This window comes from Diadema antillarum, unplaced genomic scaffold (assembly GCF_040938485.1).
Source record: "Diadema antillarum isolate AM-2024a unplaced genomic scaffold, OU_Dant_1.0 seq00000173_RagTag, whole genome shotgun sequence".
NCBI classification, from domain to species: Eukaryota; Metazoa; Echinodermata; class Echinoidea; order Diadematoida; family Diadematidae; genus Diadema; species Diadema antillarum.
The window spans coordinates 584,945-601,341 of NW_027271242.1; the positions used below are offsets into that span (position 1 = coordinate 584,945).

General features: G+C 37.8%; 2 protein-coding genes across 2 annotated transcripts; one reads left to right on the top strand and one right to left on the bottom strand.

The window, feature by feature from the left end:
• Nucleotides 1-2,983: 2,983 nt before the first annotated feature.
• LOC139728327 (translation machinery-associated protein 16-like) lies at nt 2,984-9,068 on the bottom strand. Its single transcript, XM_071639273.1, has 5 exons — nt 8,717-9,068; nt 6,835-6,947; nt 6,071-6,193; nt 4,749-4,897; nt 2,984-4,089 (listed from the first exon to the last, which is right to left on the bottom strand). The coding sequence occupies exons 1-5, from the start codon at nt 8,717-8,719 to the stop codon at nt 3,752-3,754; spliced, it is 726 nt and encodes a 241-aa protein (XP_071495374.1). The 5' UTR covers nt 8,720-9,068; the 3' UTR covers nt 2,984-3,751.
• Nucleotides 9,069-9,078: 10 nt separating this feature from the next.
• On the top strand, nt 9,079-12,798 carry LOC139728328 (uncharacterized). Its single transcript, XM_071639274.1, has 3 exons — nt 9,079-9,330; nt 11,663-11,932; nt 12,591-12,798. The coding sequence occupies exons 1-3, from the start codon at nt 9,166-9,168 to the stop codon at nt 12,672-12,674; spliced, it is 519 nt and encodes a 172-aa protein (XP_071495375.1). The 5' UTR covers nt 9,079-9,165; the 3' UTR covers nt 12,675-12,798.
• The last annotated feature ends 3,599 nt before the right edge of the window (nt 12,799-16,397 follow it).

Consider the following 16,397-nt stretch of genomic DNA (forward strand, 5'->3'; position numbering starts at 1 on the left):
AAAGAGATAAGAATAAAACGTGATGATGGCGCAGAAATATACAAATTTCGGCTCACTCGTGCTGACTAATTTGGAGTATTTTTTCAAGTCCTCAGTTTGTTGGTATAAATTCTTATCTATAAGGCCGTCACTATTATGTTGAACAGAATTGAAAGATTTAATAAACAAAAAATGACAAGAATTCCATGTTTTGTAGGCTGAAATACAAAAATTTTCGGCTCGCTCGCTGCGCTCGCTCGCCAAAATTTATCTAAATTTATTACATTCAAATCACCCTCAAAAGACCCCTTTTGAGTGCTTGAAAAAGCATATCATGTGGACTCTGTTTTAAAAGTCCCTACCGGAATGGGGTTGGGGTTGAACACTTTTTCAGAAATTAGGGGCGCAATTTTCGCGCTTGCCCCGGGCGCCGTTTTCCCTAGATACGCCACTGCTTATAGGGGTGCTATTTGACCCTGTATGGCCCTTCAATGACTGTTTGCATCAGATGTGTAGTTAGATTTTAACCCTTATTTTTTTATTTTTTTAAAGAAATAGCGGGGGGGGGGGGGGGGTGATTGCATCGGAAGTGCAATGAGTAGAATGTGGGCAGACTAATATCGCAGCATTTCAATATACATTGTATATGGAACCTCGTTATAGAGGTCGGGCATATAACAAAATCCTCTTGTACCAAGGTGAGTCTGCAGGAGCAAACTCTTTATATTTCCATATTTTTGTGCACTGACAATTTAGTGAGATATCTGATGCAACCAAGGAGGTTCAAGAGCTGGAGTTCCAAACGGCTATAATTATTCAAACAGTTGTCAATTTTCTACATTGTACAAAAAGAATTCCACAGGTGCATTTATTCCTTTGATGATCGAGGTTTGATGACGCTACATATTTATGAGCAATCTGAAGATTCATGTTGAACTGCAATATAATCTCGGAGATATTTTGCATGTTTATTTCATACGCTGATAAGGTATATAAAACAAAAGTAAATCCTGTCCAGAAATATAGGCAAAACTGTAAATCAGAGAGCTGTATATTGTGAAAGTGTTTGAAACTGTACTCTCCCTGAAAGCCAATTTTATCACATTCTGGATAAGTTCTACAAATACCACTGATCAAATACATGATAGTTCTTTACAAATAATTGTCAGATTAGTGTCCAAACATGTCCAGCTGAGTAATTTAGATTTTTACTTCATCAATCCTTGCTCAATTTGTGTTCACGCATCTGTGCCTTTACAATTATGTACCGCTCATCTTTCATAAGTAGGGATGGCAAAAGGTAATTTACCATCATTAAAACATACTATCCGTGAGGCAGATCCACTTTTTTGGCATATACTTCAAATAATTTCATCAAAGTTGGTTCAAAGGGAAAAAGACTGTTCTGACTCCATTTCTTGGACCTCCTTAATCCAATGAAGTAATCGTCATACTTTTCAGGTCCTCGTTATAACAACTCCTCATGTATAACTGAATATTTCGCTAAATGTTTTTATCTACCCATTACTAATCCTGTTAGTACATGTAGCAGTAGCAGTAATCCGAAGCATTAGATTGTCATTAAAAAAACAACTAAATACCAATCACTGACAACAGTTTCCAAGAGAAGCTTATAATATCAACAAAATGGCCCTGCAATGCAAATGCTGAACCTTGCAATAATTTTCCTTAATACATGTTACATTTATCATGCACATACTATATTTGGTGAACAAATCCTAATTTGTTTAACGATTTGTTTCAGTTGAAAAAATAGAAAATGTGTCTTTGTGGTGTATGAAGGTGATTTTATCATTTGTGTTTGACTCATCGATTTGAGAATTAGCATATGAAAACACTCTGTAGTATAATGTGTACTCAAATTTGCAAAATGCCAAACACTCGTATTAGACCTCTATAATTGTGGATGTATTATAATTGTGGATGTATTGTGATGATTCTACTAGCATATACTCATGAATTCACGCCCACAAATTATTGGTTTTCATAAAAATGCTCAAGGAAATGTCCTTGCTACATTATATTGCTTTACACCATGAGATTATCGGTCATAAGTTTCATCACCAAGGCAACCGAGCGCACCACAAGTGATATGACTCTCGATGGACAATACTGCCAACGGACCAGACCAAATCCATGCTCACTTTCAAATACAGTCTACCTCACCCAAGTCAAATCCAAAGGGATCATAGACATTTTGAGTAAACATGAATTTCGACTTACACAACAGAATTAACGAATGCTTTATATCCACCAGGGATAGAAGTTTTTCCTCAACTTTGCCGATTTTCAGCTTTGGCGAGGTCTACTTTAAGGTGAGGTTGACTGTACATGCAACTGCAATTTCCAAAGGGCATGATGGTGCAAGGTGCCATAGCCTATATTTTTTCTCAGCATATGCCATTATATTATTACCTTGATCATGATGAGATATGATAATCACACAAAGAAACAGAAAGCTGTCAAATAAATTCACCGTAGAAATTGCAAACATGTGACTGTGTCACATAGGTAGTGTTAATGATGTCATTTATTTTGGCGCAATGAGTGTACAAAATGTCTGGCATTCAGAGATTATGATATGCAGACAGAAAAATATTGAACATTTGTCTGCTTATAATTCTCATTATGCTCATATTGTATGTAAGGCCGTTTCGCTCATTTATGCTCTTCCTCCACAAAACATCCACGGTAAAACTAGGTGAGGAGGGGCTTCATACAATTACAAAATGATCATAAGTTGAGATATATGACAGCCTTCATAAAGACCTTGTAGTACAGAAATCATAAAAAAATTCTCTGAATATGAATTAGCCCCTCTACTTTGAGGATGCTGTACAGAAAGTATCCTCAATTTCACACGTCACGTATGTATTCAATGTACAATTTTACTCCAATGTTGTGAAAAAAAGGTGTATCACAGAGCCATTGCAATAAAACAGACGCTTTTTGTCCCTCTCTACGTTTCTTAAAATCATATCAACCTTTTTAATGAGGTGTTTTTTTTATAGTTTACTTGCCCTTTCTGATTAAAGAATTTTCAAGTCTGCCTCTTTTATCCCCTAGAACAAAATTAAATGTGCCAACTCCCACCCTCCTTTTGTATACTGGTAAAAGACTAATTAGGGAACATGCAAGTTTAGTATTGTCAAATGAATGTCTCTACACTGCCATAAGATTGGTGTAAAAATATAACAGCACAATGAACCTATCTAGCTCAAGAGGATGGAGGTACATGTAATTCAATTGGTATAAGGTGATGGTATTTGCAATTACACTTTGTAAATATCATTCATTGGTTTGGCATTTCATTACCGACCTAAACAGTCTACTTGTTCCCCAAAATAAGACGATTAATTATGAACAGCCTTGGCTTGTTTCTCTTTACAATGACTTTTTAGTGTATGTGTGTTATAATAATGACTTCACGAGTCAAACACAGTGCATTTAAGTGAGGAGATCTAATCTTTTTCCCGTTGTACCTCTCTAAAATTGTACCTAAAACAAGATCTCAAAAATCTGGTAAGCTACAGTCAATCCATAAATGCTTTTCTCATACCAGATGTGTTTAAGTTGGGGAGACCACTGCAGTAAATGGTTGAGTTATGATGGTAACCTCTCCATCTTCAACAAGACATTAAGGTATACTCAGTTCCACAAACACACACAGGCTTACACTGTTCTTCAGCCACTGCAGATGAGACACTCGCCTTCCATCATTTGACCACCATCGAATTTCTGTGAAGTCTGGTCAGTGGCTTTCCACGCCTTCATCTTCTTGGCTGTCCTGCGGGTCAACAATTTCCTCCTCGACATCACTAGCCAGTGCTCCATCTTCAACACCTTCATCAACATCATCATCATCATCATTGTCATTATTTTCTTCTTGGTCCTCAATTTCCCCCCTCTCTCCAACATCTATCTCATTCATATTGCTGGGCTGATGTGAACTCCCTGTCTTGCTTGAGTTTGACTCACTCTTGAAAGTCCTCACAATTTTCCTCATCTTGATGTTTGCTATGAGTTTTGCACTTCCGTCCCATGCCCGGAGTAATTTCAAAGTACGCATATCCACGATGTCAGGGATTTCTGCAGAGACAGGAAAGGCAAGGAAAACATGAATGCAAATCACATAAACAGAGGAAATTGAAAGAACTTACAACATACACTGTGTACAAATTTTTACATAACATATTGTACACTCTTTTGAGAAACAAATAAGATAGTTAAAACATACATACAAGAGGTTCTCAACACCAACTTGACACGGTCTATATATGGTTGTTCAATTTGGATTTTAAAGATGAAGAGAGGCTGTCCAATCAAAGTGGCATTTCCTATCCACTGTAAAAGAAGCAACCAATGAGAAAGAATCATTATCTGCCTTGGGGACAACACAATACACATTTGTAATATAGGAGGCAATACACAGTGGACTCCCATCATAATGAAGTCCTTGGGACTGGCAGTTATCTTTCATTATAACAAAATTTAATTATAACCACACAAATAAACAATAAAAAGCATAGAACGGAAAATGCTGTGGTCTGAATTTTTACTTTGCTGTAACCAGAATTTTGTTATAACTGTGTTCGTTATAATAGGAGTGCACTGTACAGCTGTATGTGAGTTGCTTATTTTGAAAATAATAGTAGACTTGCAAAAATTTGCCAAAAAAACCCACCAAAAACACTGTATACAAAATAGATATACAGAATATGTGACCATTGATTGGCAGAGACACTAACCTATACCACATGTTGTGAACAGCTCCTCTTCCCTCTGTCTTGTGGCATTTATAATGCCCTCTCGACTTGCATGCTGCCGCCCAGACCGAGACTTGAAGCTGTTGACTATCGATATCTGTTCCAGTTCCTCATCGAACCTCTGAAGATATCTGGTTGGATGTGACAGACACAAGAAACAAATTTGAATGTATTCAAACCTTTAACTTTTGCTTATGTCTCGTGGAAAAAAAAGATTTTTTTGCTATAATGAATATATGCTGGAACCTAGGCAGCCTAAAATTCCACTTAGAAAAATTGTTAACTAAAAAATACCTCCACAACATAGGTGAACATGAACCTATAACAATTAATAAACGTATATGTCTTTTGCACATTTACAACGAGCAAATGAATAAAGAGCTAACTGAGAAAATACAAGTTCATAATGTCCTTGGATCTCCATACATTCTGTTCCATTGTCCAGTATAAACAACTTTCAAGTCTGGTTTTTGATAGGAGGGAAAATGTAATGGCCAGAAGGAAATACAGCTACGTTACCACATTTCCCATCAACTTGGACAAGTGAAGCTTCATCCTTGCAGTTTATTGCATGGCATCACATTTGAATTTGTTCCAATGGAGTCATCCTCCCACATCGCAACATCAAAGCAGTTACTACTTTATCAGAGTACTCAGATACCAAATAATAAAACCCCTTTTAACAATTGCCCTCACCCCAAGAGGATAGTAAACCCTATTCTACCCTATTGACTGCATACCATATATGTAAAAGATAATGAATTAGAAATTAGTTTCCTTCATTAGAATAATATATCAAATGTTCGATATCCCTACATTAACAGCATTATGTCATCTGGTGGCAATAAATCATACTGAATGCACCACCATCATGTGCAGAAATGTCTTCGAATATCTGACAAATCTCGGAATTTCATCCAGTCTCTTGAATTCCTGATTATGAAATGCTAATCACTGCCTTGTCATCACTTTCTTGATGACAAGTGTTCAATTTCAAGACCATCTCAAGAGTGCTTATGCCAACAAATCAAAGGATTATAGATGTAGTGTCAGTCAACAAATCTACAGCATTTTCTAAGTATCCTGAAGATATATGGGGTAATACCCTACAATGTACATGTACAGTGTAAATACTTTCACGCTAACACACAGTGTCTTATGACAAGTCAGTTGAATCAAGTTTGTACATACAATACATTGCAGTTCAAAAGTTCTCGCTTTGTGACGCCCATGCACAGGCAAAAACAAAACAAAACAAAGAAAAGGAAAACACTTCCAAATGAAAATGTTCACAAGGCTATCACCTTGACACAAGTTCCTCAGCCTCAGTTTTGTTGTAGCTCTGTTTGTCTGCATCCAAGGCATCCTTGAACCACATCAGCTTGTCATTCAGCAGGGAGTTCTTCAGCGAGGTCTCTTGGTGAACTCTGGTGATGCACACGAAATCAAACAAGAAGAATGAAAGAAGATATTGAGAATCTCAATGAGAGATGTCTCAGGATAGAAATATAAGTGACCAAAGTTGAAATGTCTGTTGAAAGTACCTGACATCACACCATGAACAGATGGAGATTCACTATTTTGATGGCCTCAACCAAGTCATCAATTTCATCAGTTTTGGTCAAATGTAATTCATGAAAACACTAGATGTACATTTTCTACTTGTTTACTTTTCCTGGTCTGCTTTCTATTTGTTTACTTTTCCTGTTCTGCTTTACAAATTACTGCAAAACAGCATGACAGCTAAAAAGAACAAAAAGGAGACAGTACAATGTTCAGTTACACAATATTTCAGGACAGGAATTCAGGATCAAGGAAATTTGCATTTGCATGACAAAATTTACATACTGTACATATATGTACAATGCTCATTTTACGACAAATCTGACTGTGACATACTGTACAGTATATACTTAGCAATAGCATTATACATTCACAAACATTGATATGATCACAAATTATGAACACTGTACCATGATGAATACAGACATGCTAGTCTTCAGTTCAGACAATTTACATAATCTACATGTAATACATATACAAATTAATTTAGCAATAAGATGTCTACCTTTTGACTCTCTCTTTGTGAATTTCCCTCGCTCCAAGTTTGTTGGCCTTCCTGCTCTGAGGATGAATTAGTTTGTGGCATTTTGCAGCAACCTTGGTCCTCCCTGCCTTTGGCTGACAGTTAATAAATCAGAAAGAATACAAAGAACTATTAATATGATCGTAATGTTTGCACTTCCATAAGACAGTCAAACAGATTTGCATTGTAAAATGCAAAATGCATGCAACATATTGCCTAACAAAATACATTTGGTGTAATCTTTGTGGTTGGTACAAAAATACTTTACATAAATTGTTGCACTCAACAGAGGTCAATCAGTGATTTAGGGAGTATCAACAAAAGAATTTCACTGGTTTGGCTGTTTAACTCTCCACAGTAGCAGTACAGTACTATCTAGTACTACTATTACTAGGGACTTTTCGATTGTGTGGATGTGGCTGCCTTTCTCGTACAAGAGCGGTTCCAAATTGCTGCAGTCCACTCCCTACGTTTGCGGTGTTATCATCCATTTCGATTTTCAGTACACGCCATTCACAACGTACTGCTATGACATTATGGCCCCGTCCCCTCCAGCGGGCTGGTGAGTAGTGCGCCAAGCAATGATGTCACTCACATGATGAATCTAGGAGGCTGTGAAATCCTTGGAGGACACGTTAAGTTAGCAATTCTGGCGTTGGACATGCTGGAAAACCTGGAGCACGCCAAGTTCTTTCAAATTATGTCATTACCTCGACGTCCACATCCAAGAGGTGAAATCAAAAAGTCCTAACTATTAGTACACTAGAACTACATGTAGTACACATACAAATTGGGTATTGTTACATCTTGAGGCACTAATGCAATTTCACACTCAACCTGCACACGCATACAAGGCACGGTCAGACTGGCAAAAGATCGAGAAGTTTAAGATCGCGAAGTTTGGGCCATTCGTACGTGCGCAAGAAAGAGTGAGCCGTCCGATGGCTAGTTATTGTGATGTAACAATGCACATCTGTACATGACATGGCCTCGCGCTTCGGAGACACCGCCCGCAAACAGATGAAGAAGTTTCGCGAGAAGTTTCGCAAGAAGTTTGCGGTCACACTGGCAAAACTTCACGATCTTTTGCCAGTCTGACCGCGACTACAGTGTACTCCCTGAGTCTGAGGATTTATGGTTAATGTGAGGTTTGTTGTTGTATGAAGTATTACATTTTCACATGAGAATGGTGATGGAGTATGAAGCTGCATGAGCGCCCATTGTGTACATCAGTAATTGTACTGTAAAACACACACACACACACACACAAAAACGCACCAAGGGCAAGGTACGACCTCCCGTGCCGAATTTGACCGCATACAAGAGCAGAGCTTTTACATGTACAATGTAAGAGATGTACATTGTAGTGTTTGGTCAAATTTTGGACAGCGTAATGGTCAAATTAAAGGCGGTTTGCTGTATTTGTTGTGTTTTCATTTGTTTTGACCTTACTTTTAACTTAGATTAAATAATTGAGGCTAATCTAATTTAATTTACTCTGTCCTCCTGATCCTGGCCATGGCCATGGCCCACAAAGACTGTCTTTGACAAAGTGACCAAAGTCTACAAATGTATGAAGATTCTACAGAAGGCAATACGATTCCATGCATCAAAAACAGATCAGCACTGTCATTTAAATCATGTCACTAATTGAGTAATAACCAGATCAGCACTGTCATTTAAATCATGTCACTAATTGAGTAATAACTTATATAGTCTACTCTGCCTCTGTATGGTCATCACAACAGGTTTAGACATGTAACACAGTTCACCATATATGGGACTACACTACAATGAAAAATGTAAACATGTCTTAGTAGCACACACACACACGAAAGAGACACACGACACAAATGCACCTTACCATGTTGAAAAGATCCAAGGAGAAAAGCGGAACAAAGAAAGACAGCCGGCTACTTTGTAGACGAAGGTTTAGGAATATAAAGGCCAGTCAGCGATTATCTGTGGAAATTTGATAAAGGAAGATCTCTCACGATGATAACGATACGTGCCACATGTTACCAATGTATGTGCATTGCGTAATCCTATGAAAGCACCAAGAAAGCAACACTATATCACTATCGATTTGGTGATTTTGCAGAGGGCGCCCTAGTAAACAAACTGATACATTTTGTAGATCATGCCCTGGCCAAGGTTGAACATTTATACTCCATGGCCAAACAAGGTCGATCCATCCAGAGCAGCGCGATTGTACGAAATATAGGATTTTGCTACTTGCAGACGACGATTTTCTGCAACGAGAAAGTCAAGTCAAAACTGTAGCAATCGACTCGAAACACCCCTCACAATACGATGCAACAACAAGCTCTACCTGTCGTAATTGTTGTGATATTCATCGCGACGCTAGCACAGCTCGAGCTCGACACCGAGCCTTTGGTGGCCCGGCGCTCCGTAACTCTACAAAGACCCAAGGATGAGGCCTTTCAGATGATCACCAATATTCACAAGTTTGAGAAGGTGAGCAGAGAACGGAATATTCAAGGGGGAAAGAGTTCCTTATGTCCCCCCCCCCCCCCATTAGTTTGCACAAAATAGGTTGCTGTTTTTTTGTTTTTGTTTTTGTTTTTTACTGATGGTGGACTGTCTAATTTCTAAATAAAGGTAAATTACATGTATGGGAAGTCTTCCCATAAATGGCATAACCTTTATTTAGTTTATTAATGGTATAAAGGTATAGTAGTTTGTTTGTTTTGTGCAAGTTGGGGGGGGGGGGCATAAGGAACTCTTTCCTTCAAGGGCAGTCTGCGAAGATTGTAGAAATCTAGGCTTCATGACTGCACAAAAAACCAAGTGCACAATTGCCAAAACGAACGGCCTGTGCCCAGACAAAAGCCAAAACGTGTATACCAGCATACGTATACGTTAGAGTGCACTAGAATAGAGTATATAAACTAACGTTAAGTATAGACCCTTGTCCCTAGCTAGTAACATGCCATTTATTCTTTATACTCACCGATTGAGCATTAGTAAATTGCCAAAAACCCAAACTTCAGGTGTTGGAGGATGTACCATTTAAAGCAGAAAAGAGTAAAGTTTATGTTCCAGTTGTAAAGAGATGAGAGGCTCAAGTTATTATGAAGTACATGTAAATACTTTTGATTGTAATTTGTATACACACGTTAGATGGCAGATGATGAAATGTCGGTGGATCAAGAAGCATGCATTTTCACTGGTCAGCAGAAGCTGGTTTCTCACTTTACCAAGAGATTGTCTGTATCTTGTCGTTGGGGATATACTTAAGTGCTCCGCGGAGACTACGTCTGGCTTCATGGAATCCCCTCATTTGTCTCGGGAGGAGAGTTGTAAAAGTATTTTTGAAAAAATAGTAATTAAAAACTCTGGACAGACAGACTTTTCTGTCTAGGTTCTCACTAACCCGGGGTGCTGTGTTGGGGTCACCGGTGGTACAATGGTGCGGTTACTACATATGTAGGGTCTCATCAACCTTGACAGACACTTGACACACGCAAAAACAAAGAAGGGCCTGGAGTTGAGTCTCTCATTGTCTGTCATCTGACTGCATCATAATGCAAGACCAGAGCTTTGTAGATCATCTAGACTCTAGAGTGAAAAGATAGCATGTGAATTGTCATGAAACTTACATGAAACTACATGTACAATGTACAATAAGTTTAGCAGAAGGTTACCCATTGGCATGAGATATACAGGTCTGAATCAGTATGCTGCTAGCTGCTTCCACCTACACCTTTAACTGCAATCAGCCTGATCATGAAGCTCCCACAGTGTAGAAAGTGGAGCACCGGCCGTAGGTTTACATCCACCAACCCATCACCGGTTTGACTTTGAGGAAATCAGGATTCTACCGAGGGAGCAGAGTGTGTCGTGCAAATGGTTTGTTTGGGCAGGAATGAGACACCTTACTTTGAATCACTTTCGTTTTAGAGGAGATGGATGACATGTAGTGATCATTTTAGCGAACTATTCAGGTCACGCTGGAGTTGCTGCACATCATCAGAAGAATGGATGGGTCTAAATAGGACAAGATCTTCAGCAAAAAGAACACTGTGAGAGGAAATGGAGAGAAAATTATCACTGATGAAAAGATTTTTAAAAGAGCTTGGGTCCAAGATCACTGCAGTAAGACTGAGTACAGTACCTCAATGTTATACCACAGTAGTATTCCATGAGAAAACTGTACCTGAGGAACAAAACCTGTTACGATTAGACAAAAAGGAGTCAACTCAACAGTGCCACATATATTAAAAATAAGATTAGTCACCAACTTTATTAGCAGTATATGAGGAGGCATTTTATGGAAGGTTTTATTGACATGCCAAGAAAGGCAACTATCTATTTGCATTTTGAGTGATGATTGCCAGTGATGTAATAAATCAACTAACTGGATTACACATCTCCGCCCCTCACAAAAACTGTGCCTGTCATCTGAAGCAAGCCATTGTGTGGTGTCATATTGTTTGGTCCTATGTTGCTGTAGTAAGGAATTCCCATAATACAGTTTCCAAAATCATGTATTCCTTTCAAAAGTACTTTGATATTGCCTTAAATGTTATAAGTATAAATAAGTTGACCAGCCAAATTTTAATAAGCTTGTTCTTTGGTCATTACTGAATTGACTTCCAAAAGTTTTCAGGCTTGGCACTTGCAGAGAGAGAGAGAAAAAAAAACAACAACAGTGCCCTGTTGCTTGTTTAAAATATGGAGACCTTGCCCAAAGGCACATTTGGACAAATGAGAAAAATATTTCTCTTTTCATGGCCCTCCATGGGTATGACCAAGACTCAAACCTTGCATGCTTTCTTGTTCACAGTGGATGACTACCGTCGTACACGTAGCCGAAGATGACGGCTCTCTAGCCAAGGTCGGGAAGTCCTTCCGCCTGTATACGCGCACCCCGCTCAAGACTTTAGAAGTCCCGGCAGCAATCACCAAGTACCAGCCCATCTCCTCCTTCGAATTTGAAACCCAGTCTCTCCTCTTCTCCACGCGGTTTGTATTCGACATAGAGCACGGGGATCGGGACGGATTCTCGAGGCTGACCTGGAAGATCTATGCAAGGAGGAGAAGCTACTTGTATCTGGTAAGATGTGTTCTGACACTGCTGAGACCGCCGTACTTGGCTACCATGGTAGACCACACCCTCCTTGAATGCAAGTTGCATATCGCACGAAGTGAATGTGCCAATTGCTGTGTTTCTAAGTATGTACTGAAATGTGCTGTCAAGTGTACTGAATCACTACAAATATTATTGTCTGTCACAGAAGAAAGCAAAAATTAAGGTACCCAAGTACTCAGGCATGTGCATGATTTCATTGTGGTAGAAAAAAAGTCATGTAACCCTCACACAACATAATACAAATGTATTAGCTCTCTTTGGACACCGCCAAACACTGCTGACAGTTTGTGTAATAATTATGTAAATACTAGCTGAACATTTTTGTTATAACGTGGTAAATTTTATGATATCCCTGTTGTACATGTAAACACTTGTGTGGTGATGTTTCCCTTAAGTGTACCCTCAAACAGAAGTCAACATAATCAAATTCAGTATCTGCTGGGATAGTCCCCCAAAATAAGATACTGGATCAATGAAATTTTGCATTTCCTTGTTTAATTTTGAAGAGAGTAAGAAAATTATGATTTTTGTGCTTGTCAAATTTACTAGATAGTAGTTTTTGTTACATTTTGCTTTTCATGTTGTATGTATTTGTTGGTTTGCCTTCTTTTTTTCATTGCAGGTTACAGTTGTCCAGCCATTGAAGTTTATACTGTCAAACCATGTTACAGCTTCACTGTTGAGCCTGAAAATCTTGCTAAACTGACACCATCTGCATTCTGTGGCCAGCTGCCGAGGTGGTATACTTTGCAAGTGCTTCACGTTTCATCTGCAGAATATTAGAGGAGCCTGAAATCTGTGCCTGACCACCTGATCTATCAAGATCACAAAGATCACACAAGTACATGCATGCTTACCTTCCTAGTATACTTACTTCTATGAGGTACGGAGAGTAATACTGTAATGAATTCATCTGAATTGGTAAGTGATGATATCGAGCCAGATTTCCTTTTCCAACAAGGGTGGAACTAAACTGTTTTACGGCAGGTACATTTACCGTTTCTTAACTTCTAGACAGGTTGACCAGTGAATATGGCGTGGCTGCCAGCTGTTTGTTTGTTTGTTTGTGTATTTGAAGTGCATATTAGAATAACTTAGCCAGACCACAGAAAGTGCTTTTGTTATTGCATTACCTTATAGCCACTATTTATCATATTTGCAGATGAAAAAAATAGAAAAAGACAGCTTTAGTGCCTCAAAATCGTTCTAAAATGTGAGTTCGGGATAGAAACAACCGACGTAAAAGTGTTAATCAGTATAATCAATGTATGTATTGTAAAACATACAAAATGTGAACAATAGTTTTTAAAAATCATTTAGAGAATACCCAAGTAAACCATCTACAGTTCTGGTTTCTTGAGAAAATTAGTAATATCTCCTTATATTTGTGGCTTTATTGCCAATTTTTTTTTTTTTTTATATGGTGGGGTGTTTTGTGATACAGCTGAACTATACATTGTACATATGCATCAAATCTGATAATTCAAACTTTTTTTTTTAATCACTGAGCACTCCCAATGGTAAATGATGGCTTTAACACTGAATTCCACATCATGCATTGTATTATTAAAGTCTGTACTTGATGAATTAATGCAATACTCAGTTACTGTTTATGATTTTGTATTGTGCAGGTTTGTACTTCCTATTTAGTGTTAGATTTATTGGCAAGTGCTTTGAAGACAATGTTTCCAGAAATGAATATTTTTCTGCTTTTGGTGAGGAGGGTTTAAAACCTTTACCAGCGAGCATAGACAGCACTGTTCTTGAACTGTGGTCAGTGTGTGGGATTCAGTAGTCAAAGTAGATATACAAATCAACATTTTTGTGAGAGTTACAGAATGAGGCAAATTGAACATATTTGGTAGATAGACACAGATGTATTACAATGATGAGTTACTGTGATAAGCGACAATGTAAAAGAGAGAAATTGCTTACATGTCTGTCAGCATTGATGGATAAACATTTTCTTTTGTTTGCTGCTACAGTACATTAGTCCTACCTAGCTCAACAGCAATAACATAGTTGCATCATTCACTCAGGTATTGTGTAATCTATGGCTACAACAAGGCCTACACTGATGCATTATCTGTGCAAATGCCGACGTTCAGTTACATTACATTCAACTGGACCCCATGGAAGACCAGCTTAGTGTAGCTGAATATGGGCTATCCAGCCATCTTCTCAGGTGGAAAACAAATAAACAAACAAATATTATGCCATGCTGAAGAGCATGTTATTGCACAGGACGTACTAAAAAGTACTTTGACCCTGACTTAAATGAAATCACTAAGCAATGTTATTGATAAACATAGTACGCAAACTGTGAGTTTTATTTATTTGTTCATTTTCTTTTCTCATTTTCATTTATCCCACCCCAACTAATATTTTATTGTAGTTTAGGCATATTTGGCTCTACAGACACTTGTTAACACTTTCACTAATGTACTGTTTTGCCTTGACAGATTTCATTTCTAACAACCTTTTCCATTTACAAAGTAGGGTAACATTCACCAAGCAGATACATGTACAAGTCTGTAGATACAAAAATCTATGTGGAGTAAAAGAATGTTGATAAGGATGTGTTTTGTGTTCATGTTCATTACACAGAGAAGTGTATGAAGCATATGAAGTGCTTGTGGCTCTACTTATTCTCCGGCAAAATGAATACCAATTTGAAATGGTAATCAAGAAGTATTACATATTTGATATCATTTGAACTAATCCACCTGAGACTCTTCTCTATATTGACTTAATGTGTCTTCTGCAACAATCAGTCATCACTATGCACTGTACAGAGCAGTCCTTTTATAGTCCACCAGAAATTATGTCATTTTTTTCTGCATTACATTAGAGCAGTCGTACGTAGTATCTAACAGACTTTTTTTTAGTAGAGCAGTATTACATAAAAGTATTACACAGTGTCACTGTCTCTTGTGGCAACAACTGTGATTAGGTACTGTCTTGTAGCTGTGAACAATACATTTGTGTTGATTGTGCTTTCATCAAAACTTGAGTATCTAATGTAAGATCTGACTGTCAAGGCATTATGTTTAATGTCATTTTTTTTTCCTTTTGAGCATATAAATTGTAACCGTCCAGCTCAAGACCCACAAAAAGTAACAGATTAAAATTCTTTGTACATTATGTATAGGACCAAAATATGTCATTTGGATTGATGGATTCAATTGTCTAACTTGGGAGAATTATCTTTTCTCTACCTCCTGTCAAAATTTTGCGGATGAAAGCAATATCGAGATGGAGATACTGTATTTAGCAGTTTTTCTGGACCATATCTATTGCACATGTACTACTTTCACTGGGAAAAAGAATATGTTTTCCTTGATACTTTTGCACTGCACACCTGAGTGACCTTGATCTGTAAATCATCTTTTCTTTCTTTTCTATCAAACAGCATCTTGTAACTCTCTTCTTTTTTTCAGTCACTTTTTGAATGGGTTAGGATGGTCCAATTTTAACAAATCATACATGTATATTGCTTTAAAGTTAAGAGCTTACTGTATACATCGAATATTTCGCGAGGTTTTTATTTTCGCAAATTTCGCAAGTCAGCTGCTATTCGCGAAATTAAAAACATGCGAAAAAAATTGTCTCTAATGCCAATATGAATGTGACGTACGCGTATGCATTTCTCCGTTCAGTACAGGACTCCAAGATCACAAATTTAACCACTCACGAAATTGTCGGGAAGTCCCAATTTGCGAAAATTGAGACTCGCAAAATATATGGCATATACAGTACTCTTATGAACTATGTAGAAAAGTGACAATTCATTTTTGGATAATATTATTTTTGTGGAGTTTGAGCTGGATGGTCACAACTGTTTGTACCTGAGCTGTGTTCAGAGAGCCTTTTGGAATCTTTGAAATTATGGCTGATGTCAAAGGAGACGGATTGATTTTAAAAATGAGAAAATTATGTATGTACATACATTTGTCTATTTCAATACCACTTACGCAGTTGATATTTTTGAAGCACTTATTTCTAGTGCTTAGTCTTCAAATATTGATATTAGGCATGGATTTTTGTGACATGGAGATGTTTGTTTTTTTTTTCTCTCTCTCTCTCTCCAAACCTTTCAGCTTATGGTCAAGTGCCTATAGAAAGATGTGCATTTTGGACAACTGTTTTGAGACTGCAATACTGTAGTTAATTCAGTGTAATGCATGCTGCTACAGTGTATTCTCATTAGACCTGTGTATAGTTCAAATGTGCTTGCCAGGGATGTGTGGGTAGTTGGTTGATGTGTCACTGAAACGACTTTTGTACTTTATGGCTGTCAATCACGTTACATTTTCAGGAGACATGATGATTTAGGAATGAAAATAATGCGTTGTCCTTGGAAATGTGCTTATACTTTGGGAGTGTGGTGGAGATTTTGTTTGTTTGTTTGTTTGTTGAGGGGGTATAT

What these genes read in the sequence shown, in the direction of transcription:
- LOC139728327 (XM_071639273.1), bottom strand. An exon ending in CACAAAGAGAGAGTCAAAAG is followed by an intron (nt 6,194 to 6,834) that starts GTAGACATCTTA and finishes GTGCATCACCAG; the next exon opens with AGTTCACCAAGAGACCTCGC. An exon ending in GTTCACAACATGTGGTATAG is followed by an intron (nt 4,090 to 4,748) that starts GTTAGTGTCTCT and finishes CTGTCTCTGCAG; the next exon opens with AAATCCCTGACATCGTGGAT.
- LOC139728328 (XM_071639274.1), top strand. Translation starts at nt 9,166, where the DNA reads ATGCAACAACAAGCTCTACCTGTCGTAATTGTTGTGATATTCATCGCG. An exon ending in ATATTCACAAGTTTGAGAAG is followed by an intron (nt 9,331 to 11,662) that starts GTGAGCAGAGAA and finishes TCTTGTTCACAG; the next exon opens with TGGATGACTACCGTCGTACA. An exon ending in GGAGAAGCTACTTGTATCTG is followed by an intron (nt 11,933 to 12,590) that starts GTAAGATGTGTT and finishes TTTTCATTGCAG; the next exon opens with GTTACAGTTGTCCAGCCATT.